Source organism: Berghia stephanieae, chromosome 3 (genome assembly GCF_034508935.2).
Source record: "Berghia stephanieae isolate SIO BIC M18660-M18661 chromosome 3, UCSD_Bste_1.3, whole genome shotgun sequence".
Taxonomy (NCBI): domain Eukaryota; kingdom Metazoa; phylum Mollusca; class Gastropoda; order Nudibranchia; family Aeolidiidae; genus Berghia; species Berghia stephanieae.
In genome coordinates, this window is record NC_088362.1 from 106,513,734 (window position 1) to 106,536,812 (window position 23,079).

The window sequence follows — 23,079 nt, forward strand, 5'->3', positions numbered from 1 at the left end:
TGAGATTTTATAAATGTGCTTATAGCGTATTACAAGGGGTCCCAAGCCAACAGCAACACTTTAACACGTAGGTGGAAATATGATCCAATAAAGCATGATTACAATTTTTAAAAAATAATTTTAGGACACATATAGATATAACCGGTACTTATTTTACACCTGAGTATAGTAACAGGATGTGAGTCTAGAGCCTTTTACGAGGACTCAACTTTGCACTCCTTGAATGAGGGACAGGTCAGAAATTGAGTGTCATACCATAGACCATAATGCCGCACAAAGTAATCAAGTACTTCTAAATTTTAAACTACAATATGATGACCATCCTTTTTCAATTAATTGTACTCTCATTTACTCACCATCTTTCGTTCTGACACATTTTTTCTGGATGATCGGGTATTCTATCCCCCTGATCTTTTGTCTTTTTAGCTGTGGCTCTCTGTTCTTGTCCTAGACTGATACGACTTTGTTTTTCATGGGGCCTGGCTGGAGACCTCAGAGAAACAGAAGATTGAAATTTTTTTTATTTTAAAAAAATATTTTTTTTATTGGTAGAGATATTTTTTCCCCTTCGAAAATCGTGTCTGTGTATTAGTATTAGAAACTGTCTAATTGTCTCTCTTTTGGCAAAGATTCCATGTCATTATCTGTGTGAGACTTTAGATGGTTTTGGACTGGACACAATGGATGTACTTGCGACATTTCCTCTTAGTCTGTCTTTTTAGTAAGGTGCCTGTGAGCCGAGAGTGTTGCAGGCTTTAAACTAAATGTATTCACTCCCCTTTTTGTACTCTGTACCATCTTGCTTTTCTCAGGCGCTGCTAACCTTCTAAGGCAAAACTAAACAATGCCACCTCATTATAGATAAAGGGAAATGCTCAAAATTGATTTGTTATTGTTTCTTTTCATTTCTCCTGCAGCGGACACCATTCTGCAAGCTAGTCAGGTTCTACCTTTGTTACTTCAAACTCTTGAAAAGGCGGTTAAACAGTCATCCCAAGCCACGATTGTCTCAGAAGCTGTGTCAGCCTCTTGCATCTTGGTCCGATTGTCATTAGCAGATATTAATGCAGGTAGGCTTCATTGAGAAAAATAAAATACAATAAAGTACAATAAGAAAAAGACAAATGTAATTTTTAGGGCACTTAAAGCGACATAAATGTATTGAACATCTTGCTCTCACAGAAGGTAAAAAGAGTAAAGGTAGACCAAGAAAAACATATTTGAATAGTTTGAACAGCTGGGTGACAAAGAAAGAGAAGTAATATTAGTTTTCTGAGGTTATCTGATCAGAGAGATGAATGGCATACCATGATCACCGATGTCTGGCACAGACTCGGTACTTGAAGAAGAAGAAGGCTTCATTGAAAATCTGTTTAGTGATTTGATTTGGGGAAATAAAAGAAAAAATAAATTATCCAGGAGAATATTGCAGCCAATAAATATGCTCAGATCCTTTCACAAATGAAATAAGATACAGCTGGTTTTTCTTATAATTATGTGTATTTGGATTGCACAATCAATAATTTACCTAGTTAGCTTGGTATGTCTCAATAATTTGGTCTGAATGCTTACATGTTATTGTCAACAAATAATTTGAAAACATATAAGTTTTGATATTTTTATTGTGCATTTGCATGGTCTCACTATGCTCAATGGGCTTAGTCTGTTAGGTATACTTAAATGATTAACAATAAATTATAATTGTATACGTTGTTGCAGGTTAAATATGTGTATGGTTAATGTTAAGTTGTTAAGTCAATTTAAAAAAAGTTACTATGTATTAGTGACCCCAGCATGTTAGCTGTAATGTGAAAAGTAGAAAAATTTAAGACACCTTATGATTAGAAATGTTCATTTGGGAGACATGTGCCGTCTTCCAAATTCTCTTCATGAGCAAATATTTTTCTTTGATCTGCTCAACAATCTTGAATATACCACAATAATAATATGATGGTTTCACTTTGAAATTATGACAGCAGAAAAAGTACTTTTTAAAAAATTATGAAGCTAGGGTATTAAATACTCGCAGATGCAGACTTTTTTTTTTATAAAGTTAATTTTCACCCCATGGGTTACCAATGTTAGTTTGCTTTTTTTTTTTAAAAATTAAATTTGCAGAATCAAAATTGGCCTCTTTCTGGTCTTTGGTGCTGGATGTCAAGAAACAATACTTTGTGAATGAGAAATTCCTGTCTTCGGCCTCATCTGAGGGTAAGTCATTACCATTTAATATCATACAACCTGAACTTAAACAGAGGCAATTTTTACTTAATAAAAATGAGTTTCAACAGGGTTAAGTTTTCATTAAATTTAACTTTAACCAGTTAACTGCTGTACTCTGGAAAGACACAGATTTAAACATTTGACCAATTGGCCAGATTTTTAAATACATGGCTTTCCAAACTACGGCAATTAAATGGTTAAAGATGGTCATTTAAAAAAACAAGGGTAAAGACAAAAATTATTTAGAAATGACATTTTTATCATTAGAAGTTTTTCCCTTTTATTTTCAGCTCTTCAAAATTTGATTTTCCTGATAGAGAGGCTTGTTTTAGATTATCCATCCAAAATGACAAATGAGATATCAAGGTTTGTATCTCTCTCTCTCTCTCTCTCTCTCTCTCTCTCTCTCTCTCTCTCTCTCTCTCTCTCTCTCTCTCTCTCTCTCTCTATCTATCTATCTATCTATCTATCTCTGTCTCTCCCTCTCTTTCCTCTCTCTTACTGTCTTCTCTCTCTCTCTCTCTCTCTCTCTCTCTCTCTCTCTCTCTCTCTCTCTCTATCTCTCTCTCTCTCTCTCCCTCTTTCTCTCTCTCTCTCATCTGTTCTTTGTTTGTTTTGGATTTAATTTTCTGTATCGAGTAGTGCAAGTAAAAGAATCGTCAATCATTGAACAGTCTTACATGTAGATGTAAATATAAACTGTTGAACATCATTGCCTAAAACATACATAATGTAACCATTATAATGTTGCAATGCTACGCTATCTCCATATCAGTTTTTAAACTGTCTCTGTTAGTATTGTGAGAGCTCAAACTATCCTTTAAAGCTTAAAACTTTTTTTTATTTAGATACTGCTTTCTCAATGTAATCATCATACATCTTTGAAAGCTTTATAAGTCTCTTAAAAGCAATGAAATTCTTATCCATTTGCTCAATTTCGTTGAAGAAAAGGAATGTTTTTCATTGTCTCTTCCTAAACATACTAACACATCATATCTAACATAAAGATCTTTTTTTGTAACTTTTGTCCAGGCCGTATTACAGAGCTCTGATCCATTGCTTGTGTAATTCCAACTGGGAAGTACGGCGTACAGCCATCGCTGTGACTGGTAAAATCCTCAATATGCTTGGAGGGTCAAAGATCTCGCTGGCTCTAATCCAAGAGTTTCAAGCTTTCTTGGACAATCAAAAGGTTTGTATTTTTTTGTACAGAATGTTTTCTGAGAAATGCATTCCCTTTATTACAGCTCTTACAGCAGAGCATTGTACAAACAAATAATGAAGTAGAACAAAGCTTTTGCTCTTCGTTTCGATATGTTTGGTAATGAATATTCCACTTCATTGATACAAGGCATTGTTTTTAAGTACAATTTTTATTCAGGTTGGCCAATTTTGGACAGGGGTGGTCACTCTTGTTGTTCCCTTCCATGTGGCTTTCTTTTCTTGTCCTTTATTTGGTTTTGTTCTATCCCTTGCTTAGATTCTTAGCCAAGAATGTTCCTTTTGTTTTAGAGAGAAAAGATTTTTTTTTTTTGGTCATGTAAATCATCTTTGTGATGATGTTGATATAGTCAACCTGTGTAAGATGGACACAGTCCATTCCTGAGGCAAGCACCTTTATAAGGGTATCTCATTACACAGTTTGCCCCTAGGCAGTCATCCATTTTCTGTAAAAATAAATAATAGAATCATGTATGTTTTCCAACTCATTATCTTAGAGTTGCAGTCTTTTATTCTACATTTTAAAAAATTGACTGCCCACCTCCTTTTTTTAAAATATTTTTTTTTATCATGATATGTGTTTTAAAGAATGTTTTAAAAAACAAGATTTCTCATTGTTTTTATTTTATATGCAAAACTTTGGAAAATCAATAAATTTTTACCCTAAAGATAATTTTATAAGCTAGAAGTCATTACGTATAGACTTCAGCTCAAACACAGTTAGGAGATTGTTTACTAATGTGTTTTCATCTGATTTTCAATTGCAGTCAACAGACATTCTTCAGGCAAGTTCCAAGTCGAAGGAAGAAGATGCTGGTGGCAAGGGTGATGGAGAAACACAATGTCAGTCTATCAGACCGGCTGATTTAGCTCTTGCTATTTCCATCGTCAGTCGTATGGTCAGTGCTGACCCTAGGGACGCTGAACAAATTGCTATTGCTGCTTTAATTCCTGCACATCATCCTGCTATTGGTGAGATGGGTGGTTATTATTATGATTATCTATCAATATTAATTGTGGTCACATCAATGGATTCACAGTGGGCAGGGAGGTACTTACCGTGTCTTCTATCCCCTTATATCTGTTTTCCAACATGCTTTCTGTCTTTGTCTTGGTAGGAGATTGCTTGGTTTTGTCCTGACCCTGGCCGGAGTCCTTGGCTGGAAGGGAAACAGTCAAATGCATAGTTATTGTTTTGGGAGATGATATTTTTTTTCTTGTAAATCATCTCTCTGTTATGTATTATTATATTTGTTATTTTTAATGTATAATGAAATGTAAGCATTTGAGTGTATTCCTCTTTGTTGGATCTTGTGCTTGTGTCTGGGTGAGACAGGTGATATCAGACTAAGTACATTGATGGTATGCTCTTGGAATCTACATCTGATCCCTATTTGTTCCTAATTCCCCTTTGTCTTACTCTCTCTTGGGTGCTTTAATTGTAATTCTAGAACTTTCGACTATCCCATTTTCTTCCTTTTTACTGGCGCTGATATAACCTAAATGTATTGCAAGCGCCGTAAAACCCTTAAAAACAAAAAAAAAAAACCCAACATCAATGGATTTTGAATATATGAGGCTATGACATAAGGCCTTTTTTGTAACTTTGAGTCAAAAAGATAAAAAATAAAAAATAATTTTAATAGTTGTAGTAGTGATCTCATGGACAGAGAAGAAAACTAATGAAGTATTAGAGCAAGCTGAAACTAAAAGGTTATTAATTTGTACAATAAAAAAAAGACAAATGCAATTTTTAGGGCACCTAAATCGACATAAATGTATTGAACATCTTGCTCTCACAGGAAAGATAAAAGGTAAAAAGAGTAAAGGTAGACCAAGAAAAACATATTTGAATAATTTGAACAGCTGGGTGACAAAGAAAGAGAAAAGTAATATTAGTTTTCTGAGGTTATCTGATCAGAGAGATGAATGGTGTACCATGATCACCGATGTGTGGCACAGACTTGGTACTTGAAGAAGAAGAAGAAGAAGTGGTGATTTAGTATTCATAAGTTTGGATGAATTGAATATTGACAAATTGACACCAAAAGTCCAGCAGGAGTAGCTTTTTTACGAGATGTAAAAGTGAGGAAAAGGACTGACTTTGTCTACACTTTTTTGACACTATTTCTGTTATTATAGAGGTGCCTATATCGGTTTTTGAATTATTTGTTATTATTTGACATATGGAAATTTGTGAAAAATATAAATTTCTTTGGAAATTACAATATTGAATATTACAAAAATGACGTTTTCCTACAGCCTCATATACTTTTAAAGCAGTAATATGACTTTGAAAATTATCAATGACAACGTAGATACGTAATCTTTGTAACCTCACTCAACCCAGGAATGAAGGTGTACTTAAACACAGGAATAGGTACACATTGCAAACAATAAAAATAGATGTGTGGACCCTGTGTACACAGGGTGGGGATTGTGTGACAATGAAAGTGGTGAAAGTTAAGATATTTTCTTTCGATTTTTGGTGGTTATTTTTAAAAAAGATAAAAATTGAGCTTTAGATAGCACAATATCCACTAAATGTGCTCAAAGCGCTTTACAAGGGGTCCCTGGTCAACAGCAACATTTAACATGTAGGACGGGACATGACGCCTGTTAGGCGATAATACAATTTTTCTGACAAAGACAACGCTGTTAACGACCAGGTACTCATTTTACACCTGAGTACGGTGAGTGAATGTGAGTAAAGAGCCTTTACCAAGGACTCATCTATGCGCCGAGCATGAGGCTTGAACCCAGGACCTTCCGATTGGAAAGCGAATGTCATACCACTAGACCACATAGCCGCACACACACAAAATTTACAAAGAGAGTATAAATTCAATCTATTTCTCATCAGAGCAGGTCTGAACTTGTACTTAATCCATCTACAGTTCTTATGACTTATTTCTCATCATTTATTTTTTTCCCCCGTCTTTTCTTCCCTTTTAGTCTCTGTGAAAAGCAACACATGGGTTAATATCGTTCGTAATCTGAAATTAGACCCAGCTAGTGTTGTCAACAGGCTCTCTCAAGACTGTTTGGATATGGTCTGCATTGGAAAGGAATTGTCAGAGGTATGAACAAAGGTGTTTGGCTCGTTGTACAGAATAGTACTTTACCACCGGACAAATTTACTGCATACTTTTAAATCTTACTACTCTTATCACATTAGAATGTGACACCATTAGTTCCTTTTTTCTTCTTCTTCTTCTTCTTCTTCTTCTTCTTCTTCTTCTTCTTCTTCTTCTTCTTCTTCTTCTTCTTCTTCTTCTTCTTCTTCTTCTTCTTCTTCTTCTTCTTTTTCTTCTTCTTCTTCTTCTCGCTCTCCTCCTCTTCCTCCTCCTCCTCCTCTTCCTACTTCTTCTTCTTATTCCTCTTCCTCCTCCTACTTCTTCTTTCTCCTCCTCCTCCTTCTTCTTCTTCCTTCTCTTCTTCCTCCTCCTGCACCTCCTCCATCTGGTGTGTTCGTCCAGCTTGCACATTATGAGATAAGTTAACAGGTTTGTTTAGTAAGCCTCTCTGTAAGGTCATCTACACAACTGGCAAAGTTACTTATATCAGCCAACAAAGCATTCCACTGGCGGATAGTCTGATGGTTTTGAGCTCTGGAATAAAGGGTCTTCAGTAACTTGTCAGTTGCTGGTTGGACTATCAAAATGCATATATCCAAAGCAAATAGAAAAAATATGCTACCTTCCTGATAGTCTGACAGTGCATGTTAAAAGTCTCATATTCATATACTTTAACCCAGCATATGAATTGTTTTATTAAAAGAACCAGCAAACAAGATGTCATGAACATTATCTCTCTTCCTGATACCTAGGTCATACCATTTTTTTCCCTTTATTTGTTGTTGTAATGTGATAAATGTATTTCTTTATACAGCATTCAGCATTATATGTTCATATTTTATATCAGGTCACTGTGTGTATAATTTATTCGAGCGGGTGGTTGGATGGGAGCATCACTCTTGAATCATATACCTATGATGTTCGCATGGGTGTACGATCCGATAGTGATGTCGTTTCTTCTTCTCTTTACTAGCCTATCCTGCTTCTTTGGTTTGTGATTGTATTTTTGACAGGGGATAGTTTTTTTTTCTGTAAATCTTCTGCCTGTTTGTTCTTGGTTATTTATAATTTAGCTTATGATATCTTTAGGTTATGATTTTGATTTACATTTGTACTATTTTTGTTAGATTGCTTGTTTTTTTGTTTCAGCGGTCTCTCATATAACCTCAATTGTGTTGGAAGAGACCTAAAGCAACAAACAAAAAAAAACAAAAAAATTTTTTTCGAGATAAATGAATATAATCATTAATACAGCTCATTTCCTTTGAGGCGTCATGCTCAACATGCTTCACATTGCTTCATTTATTCCTTGAGCAGCCATATGGAATCAAATTACCATTTTATACAGTACAATTCTTCTCTCATGCCTGTTGAACCAGCACTTATATAAGATCCATCACTGTCTATAGATAGGTACTCAATACTCAATCACACCTGAGTGTGGGGGATTAATGGCAGCATTTGTTTTATTTTTCAACTAGCTGCTTAATCAATTCATTCATTAACTTATTTATCTATCGTTCCATTTTATTTTCTATTCTTCCAGGCACAAAAGAATGTGGTGTCCACTTTGGGTTTGGTCAGTCCAAGTGTAATTGTCACACAGTTGGTCAGTTACATCCAGAATGTACTAAATGACCCTGCCCTGTCCTCTGTTACAGAGAGGCAATATGCCATATTCTTGACCCCTGACGATGAGTTGTATGACAATTCCATCATAGAGAAGTAAGTTTTCATAGATGTGTCGTATACAATCTGGCAGACTTGGTTACACAGATATAAAGTTGTTTGGGTTTTTTTTGGAGTCAACAGTAACCAATTCAATATTTTCCTCTAGATTCGGTTTTCAAACCTCTCAACTCTCCCAACTTGAACTGGAAATTCTTGATCTAGTCGCACTTTTCACTAACTCTCAATAGAACTTCAAATTTTTATTGATTATTATTTTTTGTTTTTTTTTAGGGGATGATAATAAATATGATAAATGACAACAATATAGAAACACGATCACATGTTTGTAATCACCTTGGATTGTGTTTGATATTACAGTCCACTCCGGATAACCGCAACACCTTGGGATCAGCTAAACTGTTGCAATTAACCAAAGTTGAAATTTACTGAAGTTGAGTTTCCAGTCCACTATTGCAACATTTTACACATATATGGTAAACTCAAACCAGTTTAGGTAAACATTGTTCTTAGTCCGTCACAGACTGAGCAGTTTGATTGAAACAAAAACCATATGGCAGCCCTGTATAGATTTTGACAAACATAAGCAGCTTTGATGCAAGCCGACATCTTATTAACTCGTACTTTTCAGCAGATCTAATAGACCCAGCTACCCAATCACTGCTGGGTGGGAAGGGGGGGGGGGGGGTCAGAAAACAATCTTACATGCTTTTTTTTTTACTTACCCTTTGTATTTGCTCCTAGTTGTCCATGTGTGACAACAGACTCAAGTTTGACTAATCTTAAATTCCTTTTTTTATTTCTTTTTTTTAAATTTTTTTATTTGAAGATCATTTTGAAAAAGTTGGCAGGTCTGCCAACTTTTTCAAAATGATCTTCAAAAAAAAAAAAAAATAAATAAATAAAAAAAGGAATCTAAGATTAGTTAAACTTGAGTCTGTTGTCACACATGGACAACTAAGAGTAAATACAATTCCATTATTATTGTTTTTGTAAAATATAGATATATGATCTCACTGTATCTCTATTCCAAAGTTTTAAAGTGGCAATTTAATTTATAGAAATAAAGGTGGGAATTTTGTATTTTGAAATGACACAGACTTTCTTGTTGAAATCCAGATTTTTCCCCAAAACTCTACAGATTACTTTGTTGCTCGGGGTTGGTTTCGATCTGGTTCTATGGTTTTCGATTGAGCTAGAGTTTATACTGGAGCTGTGAGATAGACGGTAACATTTGCTGGCTACCTTTGGATGGGTCTAAAGACTCTAAAGACTGGAGCTTTGCAGTAACATTTGCTGGCTACATTTGGATAGGGTCTAAAGACTGGAGCTTTGCAGTAACATTTGCTGGCTACATTTGGATAGGGTCTAAAGACTCTAAAGACTGGAGCTTTGCAGTAACATTTGCTGGCTACATTTGGATAGGGTCTAAAGACTCTAAAGACTGGAGCTTTGCAGTAACATTTGCTGGCTACATTTGGATAGGGTCTAAAGACTCTAAAGACTGGAGCTTTGCAGTAACATTTGCTGGCTACCTTTGGATAGGGTCTAAAGACTCTAAAGACTGGAGCTTTGCAGTAACATTTGCTGGCTACATTTGGATAGGGTCTAAAGACTCTAAAGACTGGAGCTTTGCAGTAACATTTGCTGGCTACATTTGGATAGGGTCTAAAGACTGGAGCTTTGCAGTAACATTTGCTGGCTACATTTGGATAGGGTCTAAAGACTGGAGCTTTGCAGTAACATTTGCTGGCTACATTTGGATGGGTCTAAAGACTCTAAAGACTGGAGCTTTGCAGTAACATTTGCTGGCTACATTTGGATAGGGTCTAAAGACTCTAAAGACTGGAGCTTTGCAGTAACATTTGCTGGCTACATTTGGATAGGTCTAAAGACTCTAAAGACTGGAGCTTTGCAGTAACATTTGCTGGCTACATTTGGATAGGGTCTAAAGACTGGAGCTTTGCAGTAACATTTGCTGGCTACATTTGGATAGGGTCTAAAGACTCTAAAGACTGGAGCTTTGCAGTAACATTTGCTGGCTACATTTGGATAGGTCTAAGACTCTAAAGACTGGAGCTTTGCAGTAACATTTGCTGGCTACATTTGGATGGGTCTAAAGACTCTAAAGACTGGAGCTTTGCAGTAACATTTGCTGGCTACATTTGGATGGGTCTAAAGACTCTAAAGACTGGAGCTTTGCAGTAACATTTGCTGGCTACATTTGGATGGGTCTAAAGACTCTAAAGACTGGAGCTTTGCAGTAACATTTGCTGGCTACATTTGGATGGGTCTAAAGACTCTAAAGACTGGAGCTTTGCAGTAACATTTGCTGGCTACATTTGGATGGGTCTAAAGACTGAGGCTTTGCAGTAACATTTGCTGGCTACATTTGGATAGGGTCTAAAGACTCTAAAGCTGGAGCTTTGCAGTAACATTTGTGGCTACATTTGGATAGGGTCTAAAGACTCTAAAGACTGGAGCTTTGCAGTAACATTTGCTGGCTACATTTGGATGGGTCTAAAGACTCTAAAGACTGGAGCTTTGCAGTAACATTTGCTGGCTACATTTGGATGGGTCTAAGACTCTAAAGACTGGAGCTTTGCAGTAACATTTGCTGGCTACATTTGGATGGGTCTAAAGACTCTAAAGACTGGAGCTTTGCAGTAACATTTGCTGGCTACATTTGGATGGGTCTAAAGACTCTAAAGACTGGAGCTTTGCAGTACATTTGCTGGCTACATTTGGATAGGGTCTAAGCTCTAAAGCTGGAGCTTTGCAGTAACATTTGCTGGCTACATTTGGATAGGGTCTAAAGACTGGAGCTTTGCAGTAACATTTGCTGGCTACATTTGGATAGGGTCTAAAGACTGGAGCTTTGCAGTAACATTTGCTGGCTACATTTGGATAGGGTCTAAAGACTGGAGCTTTGCAGTAACATTTGCTGGCTAATTTGGATAGGGTCTAAAGACTCTAAAGACTGGAGCTTTGCAGTAACATTTGCTGGCTACATTTGGATAGGTCTAAAGACTCTAAAGACTGGAGCTTTGCAGTAACATTTGCTGGTACATTTGGATGGGTTAAAGCCTAAGACTGGAGCTTTGCGTAAATTGCTGTACATTTGGATAGGGTCTAAAGATGGAGCTTTGCAGTAACATTTGCTGGCTACATTTGGATAGGGTCTAAAGACTATGGAGCTTTGCAGTAACATTTGCTGGCTACATTTGGATAGGGTCTAAAGACTGGAGCTTTGCAGTAACATTTGCTGGCTACATTTGGATGGGTCTAAAGATCTAAAGACTGAGCTTTGCAGTAACATTTGCTGGCTACATTTGGATGGTCTAAAGACTCTAAAGACTGGAGCTTTGCAGTAACATTTGCTGGCTACATTTGGATGGTCTAAAGACTCTAAAGACTGGAGCTTTGCAGTAACATTTGCTGGCTACATTTGGATAGGGTCTAAGACTCTAAAGACTGGAGCTTTGCATAACATTTGCTGGCTACATTTGGATAGGTCTAAAGACTCAAAGACTGGAGCTTTGCATAACATTTGCTGGCTACATTTGGTATGGTCTAAAGACTCTAAGACTGGAGCTTTGCAGTAACATTTGCTGGCTACATTTGGATAGGGTCTAAGCTCTAAAGACTGGAGCTTTGCAGTAACATTTGCTGGCTACATTTGGATAGGGTCTAAAGACTCTAAGACTGGAGCTTTGCAGTAACATTTGCTGGCTACATTTGGATAGGGTCTAAAGACTCTAAAGACTGGAGCTTTGCAGTAACATTTGCTGGCTACATTTGGATAGGGTCTAAAGACTCTAAAGACTGGAGCTTTGCAGTAACATTTGCTGGCTACATTTGGATAGGTCTAAGGTCTCATAAGAATGATAGTCTAAAGACTGGAGCTTTGCAGTAACATTTGCTGGCTACATTTGGATAGGGTCTAAGACTCTAAGACTGGAGCTTTGCAGTAACATTTGCTGGCTACATTTGGATAGGGTCTAAAGACTGGAGCTTTGCAGTAACATTTGCTGGCTACCTTTGGATAGGGTCTAAAGACTGGAGCTTTGCAGTAATATTTGCTGGCTACATTTGGATAGGGTCTTAAGACTGGAGCTTTGCAGTAATATTTGCTGGCTACCTTTGGATAGGGTCTTAAGACTGGAGCTTTGCAGTAACATTTGCTGGCTACCTTTGGATAGGGTCTAAAGACTCTAAAGACTGGAGCTTTGCAGTAACATTTGCTGGCTACATTTGGATAGGGTCTAAAGACTCATTTTCCCCCTTCCACACCACTCCCTCCCCGCTCACTTTCTTGTTTTTCTATTTTTTTAAAGCGCAATGAAGACTGAGGAAGGCTCTCGTAATGTCAGAAAAGAAAACAAACTTTATTCCTATGCTGATCAAATGGCTGAGAAAGAAATGAGAAAGGTATGACTTATATTCTCAGAAATGTTTTCCCTCTTTTTAAAAAATTTTATTAATTTTTTTTTTTTTTCTTTCCAGAATCATTTGGAAAGTTGTGAAATTAGTAAAATATATTAGTAAGATGTTTTTCTTAGATTTAAAAGATGAAGGGAGGTAAAATTCATAAATTTTAAAAGTTTGTGTGGCTGTGAGTAAAGTGTAAGAAAATCAGCCTGACTCTTGTAGAAAAATTATGATTAAAAAAAAAACGATTGAGGTTGGTTGACAAGTGTGCCATTTTTCTGACAAATGACAGAATGACACTCTACAGGAACACTCCTTAGACATAAAGTAATACAATGAGATTTGTTGCTTGGTTCAAGTTAAATGTAATGCCAAAAAAACAATGTTCTTAATACAAACAAGAGATATTTCAACTCGAAATACTGGTTTGTTCTTGGTTTCTGTCGTACATATTCCAGAATTCCCTGTTGTGGTGTATGTCGTAATAAATGAGAGGTTTTTCTTTATTATTCTATACTTTAATTAGATCCAAGTAATTAGTTGAAAATATATTGGTGTTCTTTTACTTTTATTTTTCAATTTTTTATATTTTTTTTCTGTTCAATTTCAATTTTACTTCAGGAGCTTGAAAAAAAGAAAGGTAAACAAGAGAAAGAGATGCCTAAGCTAACCAAGGCACAGGAGGAACAAGTCGAGGCCACCAGACAAAAAGAGAAAGCGACAAGGGACAAAGTTAGGAAGGTAAGCAGTAGTAAGAAGTGATGGTAAAAATTGTCTCAATATTTTCAAGGATAAGGTATATTGTAGGGCATGTGAGAAACAAATGGGTAAGGGCAAAATTCAAACACTCATACCCTGAAAAAAGTAAGTACGAAATATTTTTTAGTAATATTACACTCAATATCTAAAGGCTGAAGCATAGCCAGTCTCCTTTTTGTAATCTTTGTGAAATTAGATGTTACCTATTTTTCTGCAAAACATGATCCTCTACAATATGCACTGAGTAAATACGCAAACTAAATATTTTAAAATTGTTTCAGTTTATACCTTTCTGATGTCTATGTTTTAACATCCACTCAGTTTAAAGAAAAAGAAAACGTTCTAATTTTGATACCCTCAACATACTCATACTTAATTCTACAGATGCATCAAGGCATCCAATGCTGCTGCAGTATTGCTGAGGCTCTCCTCAAGGCTTACTCCGTAGAGATGTCCCTGTATGTAAAAGACATATTCCAACCCGTCCATTCCCTACTCAAGGCTCCGCTCGCTGCTCCATACTTGTCCAAGCTGTTCATATCCATTGGAGAGAAATGTTTCACTAACAAAATCCTTGGTAAGATTGTTTATATTTCATATTGTCAGGTGCTGGAGAATGGATGGCAAGAACATTCTAAAGGTGAAGAAGAAGAAGGGGGGGGGGGGGGGTATGTGTGGCAATACTAGTTCATTTTGATGAACAATTAAGACAACATAGTATACCAGGCTGGTACTAAAATTTGTTACAACAGTATGTGATCCATCGATCACTAGATATTTTGAAATAGGACACTTGATGATTTTTTTTTTTCCCCCACATCTTTTTTTATTTTCTATCTTTTATTTTGTTTCTCTTTCCCCCTTTGTTTTCATTTTTAAAAGATTTGTTTTTTCTTACCAGGTTTATCAGTTGCATATGCTACTCTCCGTCTTATGGACCCTCCTTGTAATTTAGACAAGGCATGGACAGCCGATGACCTAGGGAATCAAATATCTAGGTTAATGGCCACCCTTCACACCATGACAGTGAAACCATCTGGTGAAAATGAGGGAAAATTTGATGATGATGATGACGACGATGATGAAGTAAGAAAAGTATTTCTATTCATGTTTGATTGAGATGATTGAATTAAAAATTTTAGAAATAGAAAAAAGTGAGCAATTTCATTTAACAACTTTGAGAAAGAATCATGCTTTAAAGCTAATAGAATTTGACTGCCATATTATAAAAATAGATAGAAGAATATATATCTTTGAGATAAGTTCTTTTTTTATGAACTGTTAAGAGCTTTGTCAAGAATGCCTTATCTTGTGTTTAAAAAAATTTCCCTCTTCAGATAGGATTTTCCTTTCTTACAATTGATGGATTTTAAAAAAAAATCACAATTAAAGTAGTACGTTTATCATTCCCACTGGTAAAATCACACATTTTATCTCTATGAAAATGTTTACAAATTCTTAGAATTATGTCTTTTTCTTTTCTCGAATAATGGGCAGACCAGTTTTGAATTTCAAAATGTTTGTTTATCTTTGGCTCAACAATTTACTGATGTTGAATATGGGCTGGTTTGACTAATAGTAGCTATTTGTAACTGGTCTCACTATGTACCAAATACACATGGATATTATTATACTTCATATTAGAATCACAATTATACCCAAGAATTATAACCAAGAAAAATGCATTCATACAAAATTTGATAAACACACTTTGCTTCCCCGGAAAAGGTAGTGAGCCAATCTCACTTATGTCAACAATTGTTTATCTCCCAAAGCAATGGATTCAAGCAAACAGCGCTGAAACATAAAGTTTAATGTTGTGGACATTTTCAGGTTGTTGTTTTTTTGTTTTTTGTTTGTTTTTGTTTTTGTCAAGACATTAAATGAATAACATAAAATGTGCTGATTTTTTTAATTTTAAAATTGATTGTGAGGATAAATCAGTTAATTTTTTATTTTGAATTTGGTAAGTCCTCAAGCTAATAATGAGTGACCAAATGAGGTGGCTCCAATTGTAGTTAATGTACAATTATTATCATTCCATTTATTTTTTGTAATCATCCACCAGACATCCGTTGTCAAACCACTGTCTGCTCCTACATTTTGCTACTTCCAACCTCTCCTGAATAATATTCTTAGAGGTGGTGGTGGGGGAACTGGAAAAGGCAAAGATTCAGATGGTTCTTTTAAGGGCCAAAAAGCTGCAATGGTACAAGCACTTGAGATTATTTCAGCCCATGCAAAGATGAGGAGAACTTGCGAAGAACCGGAGGGTGTGGACGAGTTTGATCCTGACCTATTGCCCAGAAAGGATTTGTTCAGCATTTGTCTCTATGTGATTGGTACACAGCCAACAAAATATCAAGATTTAGCAAATGAGGCCATTTTAGATGTAAGAATTGTTTCCAAAATTAGTGACCATTTAATACATGTTTAAAGTAATAGTTATATAGTATAGCTAACTCAATTTGACTTTTAAGAATTTCAGCGTCATTAATTGCTTGCAAGAGGAGATATGATATTTGAGTTATTTTCTTTGAAAGAAGAGAAATGAGTCTGTACAAATGTTTTCCCGAGTGAAGCCTTTATCGTTTTATTCTTTAAGTTTACTGTGTATGGCAAGTCAAGGAGAGTCAGGTGTGGAGTCTGTTCCCTCTATATATTATAGATTATTTTTTATACACTTTATCATCATCATCATCATCATCATCATCATCATCATCATCATCACATCATTTGAATACTTTAAATATCTTTTTCATGTTTTGATCGTAATACATATGATTTTACTTTTATTGTCACCATTATCATCATAACTTTCTTTTTCTCTCTCTTATTTTCATTTTTCAAGATTAAAAAAAATAATTGAAATTAATATCCTTGGCTGATATTTTTTGTTCCCAAAATCCTTATAAAACCTCATATTGTTCTTAGGTCTCGTATTGTGCTAATGGAGATATAGGAGCCACCGAAATGTTGCCAGAAGAGACGGAAATCCTTCTGGCAGCATTGGAATCGCCTTGCACTGCTGTCAGGGAAGCTTCCTTACAGGTATATATATATATTTTTTTAAATAGTCTATAAGGTTATGATATTTCTAGTTTCTTTTTCTTTTATTTAAAAAAAAATGTATACTAATGAGAGAGCTTTAAAGATTTTTAGGCAGAACAATGAAAGTTCCATGGAGATTTGTTAAAATGGCAAGTCAATCGCAAAGGGGGTAGCCATGACGCTATTCATGTTGCATTGTGGGACTATTGTCAGGATGGGGATATATTTAGAAACAAAGCTTGTTTTACTACTAACTTTAGACAACCTGTAACATGGCCTCTCAAATCAACCAAGAAGAGCTCGTGACTTAATGTAAATCGCGTTCATTCTTTGACCCTGTGATAATTTATATTAATAGCCATGATGTCAATGTTACCAGATTGAAAGAGAATTGGCTAAGCTTTACATTGATATGCACCATGATAGGATGGATAGCCTTTGAATAGCTGTTGTCAAGACCCAAACATTTGACAATATAGACATTTAGAAAATAACTTATATAACTATCATATTTTTGGATCCTAGAATAATTAAGCTACCTAAAAAGTGGACCAGCCCAATCGGGCCGTAAAATTTTTTTACTCAAAATTTACTACAGGTCCCCTCTTAAGTTGAATTATACATTCTATCAGTAAATAACCTGTCTCGTCCAAATGGCTGGGAATATTCTGATTGGTTAATGCTTAGTAGCGCTTGAACCAATCAATTGTTATCATCGTCATAATCACCAATTCCAACATATTTTTACAAGGAAATTCACATTCTGAATCTATGTTAGAAAAATCGATCTTGCACATTTAGATTAAAACCCTCCTCAAAATGCTTTCAGGACAACCTCAGTATCTCAACTACATTTTGTCTATTTTGCTGTACAATGACAAAACACCTTTTTATCATTTGTGCTGGAAAACTTTTACTTTAAATATCGATGGATTAAGAAAGTCTCCAGCGTATCATAAAATCTTAAACTTGGTGTCATCTTAATCCATAGACATTTAATGTAATAATAGTGAGAAAACGGCAGAAAAAAGTATAAAAAATGAGAAATGGGGCCCACGCCATTCATAACATAGAGGATTAGGGTATTCTGCTGAATGTTGTCACTAAAATCAAGTTCAGAAACAATACAACATGAAACCCCTGGATAAGGACATTGCCTGGTACCAGAAAATTATGTCGTAATCCAGGGGTCGTAATCCAGGGGTTTAGTTATTCTGGGGTTTTCAATACGGCGGAAAAGAGGATGTGGAAAGACGCTTGATAATAGCGATGCGATGGGCAGACCAGTGCCAGTGATCAGACTCATACCAATCACTTTAGAATGTGTATTTTTCCTGTTGACCAAAAATAAAGGGTTTACTAGTTAAGCTTTCTCTCCTATGTGTATTGTCATTGTTTTGATGTAAATAGTGCTCGAATGCCATTTCCCCTATGTTGTTTATCTAGGCTTGGGACTAGAATGAGTGCAGTTGTTTTTTTAAAAAATGGTATTTTAGAGTCCCTCGTGATTTATCAACAAGATTGTCAATTATCTGAAATCGGTAATGACAATTTTGATAGCGGCACGTGTCAATGATCTGAAATCGGTAATGACAATTTTGATAGCGGCACGCGCTGTGGCAAAAGAACCTGGAACAAGAGAGCATTTGGTCAAGCATTGTGTTATGACGAGGCTAATGGGCGGGTTTGCAACTGGACACAAATGCTGCAACACACGAATTTGCCACCTGGATGGATCATTATAACATTATTGTCATGTGAAACCATTAGAAGCTGCTGCTGCCAGAGGTCCTCGTGGACAATTTCGACTTTAAAAGTTGTCAAATAGAACCTCACTTGGCCAACACTACAAGCATTGTGACCCTTATTGAAAAACTCATCAGTTTTGATAACAGAAAATCGACTACTCTAGGAAAAAATATTGTTTTTTGGGGTTTTTTTTAAAATGTCGCTAAACAAAGGTTTTACTAAAATGTATGTCGCTATTTTGGTATAGCAAAAAAATTGGGACCAGAGGTCAATGTCACTATCTAGGGCAGATGTTGTCGTTATTCAGGGGTGTTTTTCCAGAGGTTGCACTGTATTTATCCATATATTGATTGGACATGTTTGAGTATTTGTTAATGTTCTACGTCCTGCCCACTCTAGTTTTGAATGATTATAGTGCTTTAACTACTCATATAATAATGTATTTGCTGTCAGAAAACAAAACAACCAAACCATGGCAAGCATCACTTGCAATTTTGACACTTTGGTCCATCTTATTATCTCCAGTGTTTGTTGGTTCTGAGCATTGTGTTGCCAGGAATGGACGAGAATGAAGAACTGGGTCTAGATATCGCCAAGCGAGTGTGGATTGCCTGCAATGATCCAGAACCAATTATTCAGAAATTGGCTATGAGGTAATCATTTTGAGATCAGTACTTTCATGAATCATACAAGTTTTAGTTTTAGAATAGACATTGTAATTATACTTTTTTTTCTTTTTTCTTATTGATTAATCAAATTTTCGTAAAAGAAATCTAGCATGATTTTCCTTGTATTTGAATGCTTAAATTCTTTTCTATAATTTATAATATATGCATGTGAGGGATGATTTATACTACAGAGCTTTTCTATGAAAAAAGAAAATGTAATTTACTACTCAATTAAAGAAAGGTACAATTCTTTTTTCTTTACTTGAGATGATATGGAATTAAAACGTATATTATGTCCAACTCATTGTTCATTTTTTCATCTGACAATATATCTTGACTTTAGTTATTCTTCCATCTTATTTCAGACTAAGACAGGATCTTGGTTTGGATGAACCGTGCAAAGAGCTGTGTCTGGCCTTGGCTAAGGAATCTGTTCACAATGAAGATGTTGTCAGACAGGGAGCTACTGTTGCCTTAGGGCAGGTTCTTGCAGTCTATAAGAGTGAAATGCCAGCAGTTTTCAAATCTCTCACTAAACTGTATGAGGACAAACTGAAGGTAGCTCTTTTAAAATCAGACATACCATTTATTCAGATTTTTAAAAAAACAAATATTAGCCCAAAATTTTTACTAAGATTCAGGTTTTTTTAAACCAAAATTTTAGAGGAAAATTTGTGAAAACTTAATTTGTTGGATTTTTAACTCGTAGAGATAATGGAAATGATGAATATTTGGTTAGTGTTATTAAAGAATACTAGACGGTGATAGTGATATTATTGACTCCCAACCTACCCTGTTAAGTGACTTTTTTTTTTTATTAAAAAAAAAGAGAGAAATATCGAGATTTGGGGGGGGGGGGGGGGGGGGGGGGGGGGTGGGGGGGGCAGAGAGAGAGAGAGAGAGACGGAGAGGAGAAAGTGGAAGAACAGGAGAGGAAGAGTGTGTATCAAAGTTATATTTAAAATAAAGGAAAGAGTCATTTTTACTCCCTTTATTTTACTATCCATTTTATTGACTCATTTAGGCACCTCTCGATTTTAATTGAAGTTAGTAGCAAAGAGATTATCCTTTGTTGCAAACTAAAACAAACATGAAGTATATCTGCATTAAATACTAGTATAGATGTTGAGAATACAGGGACTTCATTGAGTTGGTTCAGGGTACTGATAGAGTTCATTTGGTTGAGCTTTGCCTCACAAGCAAAAGGTCTATTGTCAATCCCTGATACTGTTGAAGTTTTTTTTTCTGACCCCTCTGTCCTCTTAACAATAATTGGGTAGATGGGTTTGTAATTGAATAGTGTCTTATCCAACAGGTAGGAAACAATTGTTTTGGTAATTTCTTTTGTCCCAGAAATTGTTATGACTTTTCAAATTGTGAAAATGAATTACCCTCTTACCATCTTTTTCTGTTTTGCACTAAAAGATGCCGCCCAGGAACAAAGACCAATTTGGCCGTGTCATCAAAGAAGAGCGAATTGACTTTTGGCAATGCAGAGTTGGTGTTGCGTGGGCCTTGCAGCAAATGGTTCCTTTGTTGACTCAGGACCTCATAGAGAGGATCTTCCAGTTTTACATTTCCAAAGGATTAGTCGATAGGAATGCTAATGTTCAGGCCGCCATGACGGATTCAGCAGCTGCTGCCCTTGAGGCTCATGGGAAGGTAAGTTAGTTGTATGTGCCCTCTACCTGAATGAAAGAGAGAAAAGAGTGTGCAGAGATGGAATATGTTTTAAGCAGGTCACTGTGCCTTAGCCCAAGAGAGTCTAAATATTCTTATTCAAATAATCTATTTCAGCTCCATCATTCTCAACATACTTCAAAATGCTTCCTTAATTTCTCTTGCAAGCCATTTATTAAAATATCAAAATTAAAAATGAAATCATGCAGATGATTCCATATTTTTGTTCTTTGTTTTTTAATAATAAAAATAATTTTGTTTTTTCTTGACTCCTTTCAACCTCAGGCCAATGTGGAAACGTTACTGCCATTGTTTGAGAGCACATTACAGAATGCCCCATCTAAAGCCAGCTTTGACCCTCTGCGACAGAGTATTGTCATCCTGATGGGAAATTTAGCCCGTTATTTGGATGTCGACAACCCAAAAGTCAAACCTATTGTAGCTCAGCTCGTCGCCGCTCTTTCCACTCCTTCCCAAGAAGTAAGTTTGTAGTTTTTAAAAACAAGTTATTTTTACTTTTATCTGTCATTACCTTTCCCAGTACTTTCTGTCCGTTATGCTTCTTTGCATATTGCATAGCAATGAAAAACCCTTATCTGTCTCTGAACATCATTACTTTGATTTCTTTTTAAATAGTTTTTTTGTAAACTTGTGTGTTTGCCTCAGGTCCAGAAATCAGTGGCCACTTGTCTTCCACATCTCGTACCGTCCATCAAAGCCGATGCCCCTGGCCTGGTCTCCAAGCTGCTGGTCCACTTACTGGAATCGGATTCGTATGGGGAGAGGAGAGGTGCAGCATTTGGATTGGCTGGTCTCATCAAGGGGATGGGAATTCTGGCCCTGAAGCAGCAAAAGGTGATGGACACTCTTACAGAAGCCATTCAGGATAAGAAGAAGCATCGTAAGAGAGAGGGTAAGTGATTGGCAACAGGGACAAAAGAAGAAAAAAATTGTCATCCATCTTTTTTTTTCTTTGGAACAAACTTTGAGATTTGTGTGACCTAGAATTACAACTGTTTATGGTTGTTTTTTTTTGTTGAAAGGAAAAGTTACATTTCATATATGTTCTTATATATCTATGGTTTTTGTAAACTATCTCAGTCTTTCACCTTTAGGGTCAGAAGAAGTCGCATTGTTTGTCCAAAAACTGGTCTTCATTTTTAATTAGTGATCTTGTGATGTCATCCGATTTTTCAAATTTAATGGCTCTATTCTAAGTTTGCAACTTCTAAAAAATCATGTTTTTGCTATAACTTTGTTGATGTTTAATTGTTTGTTTGTTTGTTTTTTTTTTCATTTCTTTTCTAACATCCAGGTGCTCTGATGGCTTTTGAGATGTTGTGTAATATGTTGGGTCGTTTGTTTGAACCTTACATTGTCCATATAATTCAACATCTCCTTTTGTGTTTTGGAGATCAACAGCACAGCGTCAGATCTGTGAGTAGACAAATTCTAAATTTCTAATTTATATGGCGTTTCTCTTATTTGGTGCATGAATGCAGTGTATTTATTTCAGTCACAACTAAGATATTTGGCCACGTGTTGATTTTATTTTAAAATGTAATTTGTTCTCTTCATTTAAAGTCAGAGACTAAATCTAGTGATAATAACTATTTCAATACCTGTACCATTTTTCTTAGCTTCTCTCAATTAAAAATCAAACTGAACTATGTATTAAGATCAGATTTGTTTTGAAAACTACTCTCTATTTCATTTTAGATAATAGCTTTTTGGGTTGGTTTTTTTATTTTTTTTTTTAATATTTTGAAATTTCCCCTTTTGACCCTTTGCAGTTTTTTGTTATTCAAATCAAATATTATGGTTGTTTAAACCTATTTGTTCCTTTCATGGATAACAGTAGTCAACTTATTAATTGTTTTGGATAAGTTTTGTTTTACTTACTTGACAAAAGAACGACAGCCCATTTGGCAGGCTTTTGATTGTTTACACTTGATTACATCATATGAAAATCTAATTTGTTTTGCCAGTGTTATCAATATGTGACGATACGATATTTCAGGCTGCTGATGACTGTGCCAAAGCTGTCATGCGTAACCTGAGTGCCCATGGAGTCAAGTTGGTTCTGCCATCTCTGCTCAAAGGTCTAGAGGAAGATTCCTGGAGGACAAAGGCTGGTATGAGATTGTAGTAAAAATCATGATGTAGATGACTGCGAAAAGAAAGAGTTTCCAAGAAAGAAAGATATGTAAATATTGCTGCTCGAAGCTCGAAGAAATAAGGGGAAACCGGAAACGTTCATTTGACCTGTTCTTGTAATAAAATTGAAGCTTACATTCAATTTCATATTATTTATTTCAAGAAAGAAAGATAACATAACTCGAGTTGATATGCATTTGAGATGGGGGCTAATCTTTTTTGGATATGCTTTCTTTGTTTAATGGAAAAGAATTCAAGCTCTTACTCTGGTGAGATAAAAATGGAGTTTGGTAAGAGCAGGAAATTTATGATCTGTCTCATTATCTCCATCTCATTGATTGCCATGCCATACGTGGTGTTTCCTCTTTAAGACA

The 23,079-nt window shown here is 35.7% G+C and overlaps 1 protein-coding gene across 4 annotated transcripts in view; it reads left to right on the forward strand.

The window, feature by feature from the left end:
* LOC144969092 (stalled ribosome sensor GCN1-like) overlaps positions 1 to 23,079 on the forward strand; it is a 79,299-nt gene that overhangs the window by 12,194 nt on the left and 44,026 nt on the right. For all 4 annotated transcript variants that reach the window (XR_013644724.1, XR_013644723.1, XM_078908142.1 and 1 more), the window contains exons 14-33: positions 918 to 1,070; positions 2,119 to 2,211; positions 2,514 to 2,589; positions 3,256 to 3,415; positions 4,212 to 4,416; positions 6,400 to 6,524; positions 8,068 to 8,246; positions 12,548 to 12,641; positions 13,263 to 13,382; positions 13,785 to 13,977; positions 14,302 to 14,486; positions 15,469 to 15,792; positions 16,335 to 16,451; positions 18,726 to 18,853; positions 19,234 to 19,426; positions 20,294 to 20,530; positions 20,834 to 21,028; positions 21,215 to 21,461; positions 21,864 to 21,985; positions 22,569 to 22,683. Coding sequence is in view for 2 of the 4 variants with exons in the window: in XM_078908142.1 (XP_078764268.1) it covers positions 918 to 1,070; positions 2,119 to 2,211; positions 2,514 to 2,589; positions 3,256 to 3,415; positions 4,212 to 4,416; positions 6,400 to 6,524; positions 8,068 to 8,246; positions 12,548 to 12,641; positions 13,263 to 13,382; positions 13,785 to 13,977; positions 14,302 to 14,486; positions 15,469 to 15,792; positions 16,335 to 16,451; positions 18,726 to 18,853; positions 19,234 to 19,426; positions 20,294 to 20,530; positions 20,834 to 21,028; positions 21,215 to 21,461; positions 21,864 to 21,985; positions 22,569 to 22,683 (3,261 nt within the window). In the remaining 2 variants the exon portion in view is untranslated. The remainder of the gene's footprint in view (positions 1 to 917; positions 1,071 to 2,118; positions 2,212 to 2,513; positions 2,590 to 3,255; positions 3,416 to 4,211; positions 4,417 to 6,399; positions 6,525 to 8,067; positions 8,247 to 12,547; positions 12,642 to 13,262; positions 13,383 to 13,784; positions 13,978 to 14,301; positions 14,487 to 15,468; positions 15,793 to 16,334; positions 16,452 to 18,725; positions 18,854 to 19,233; positions 19,427 to 20,293; positions 20,531 to 20,833; positions 21,029 to 21,214; positions 21,462 to 21,863; positions 21,986 to 22,568; positions 22,684 to 23,079) is intronic.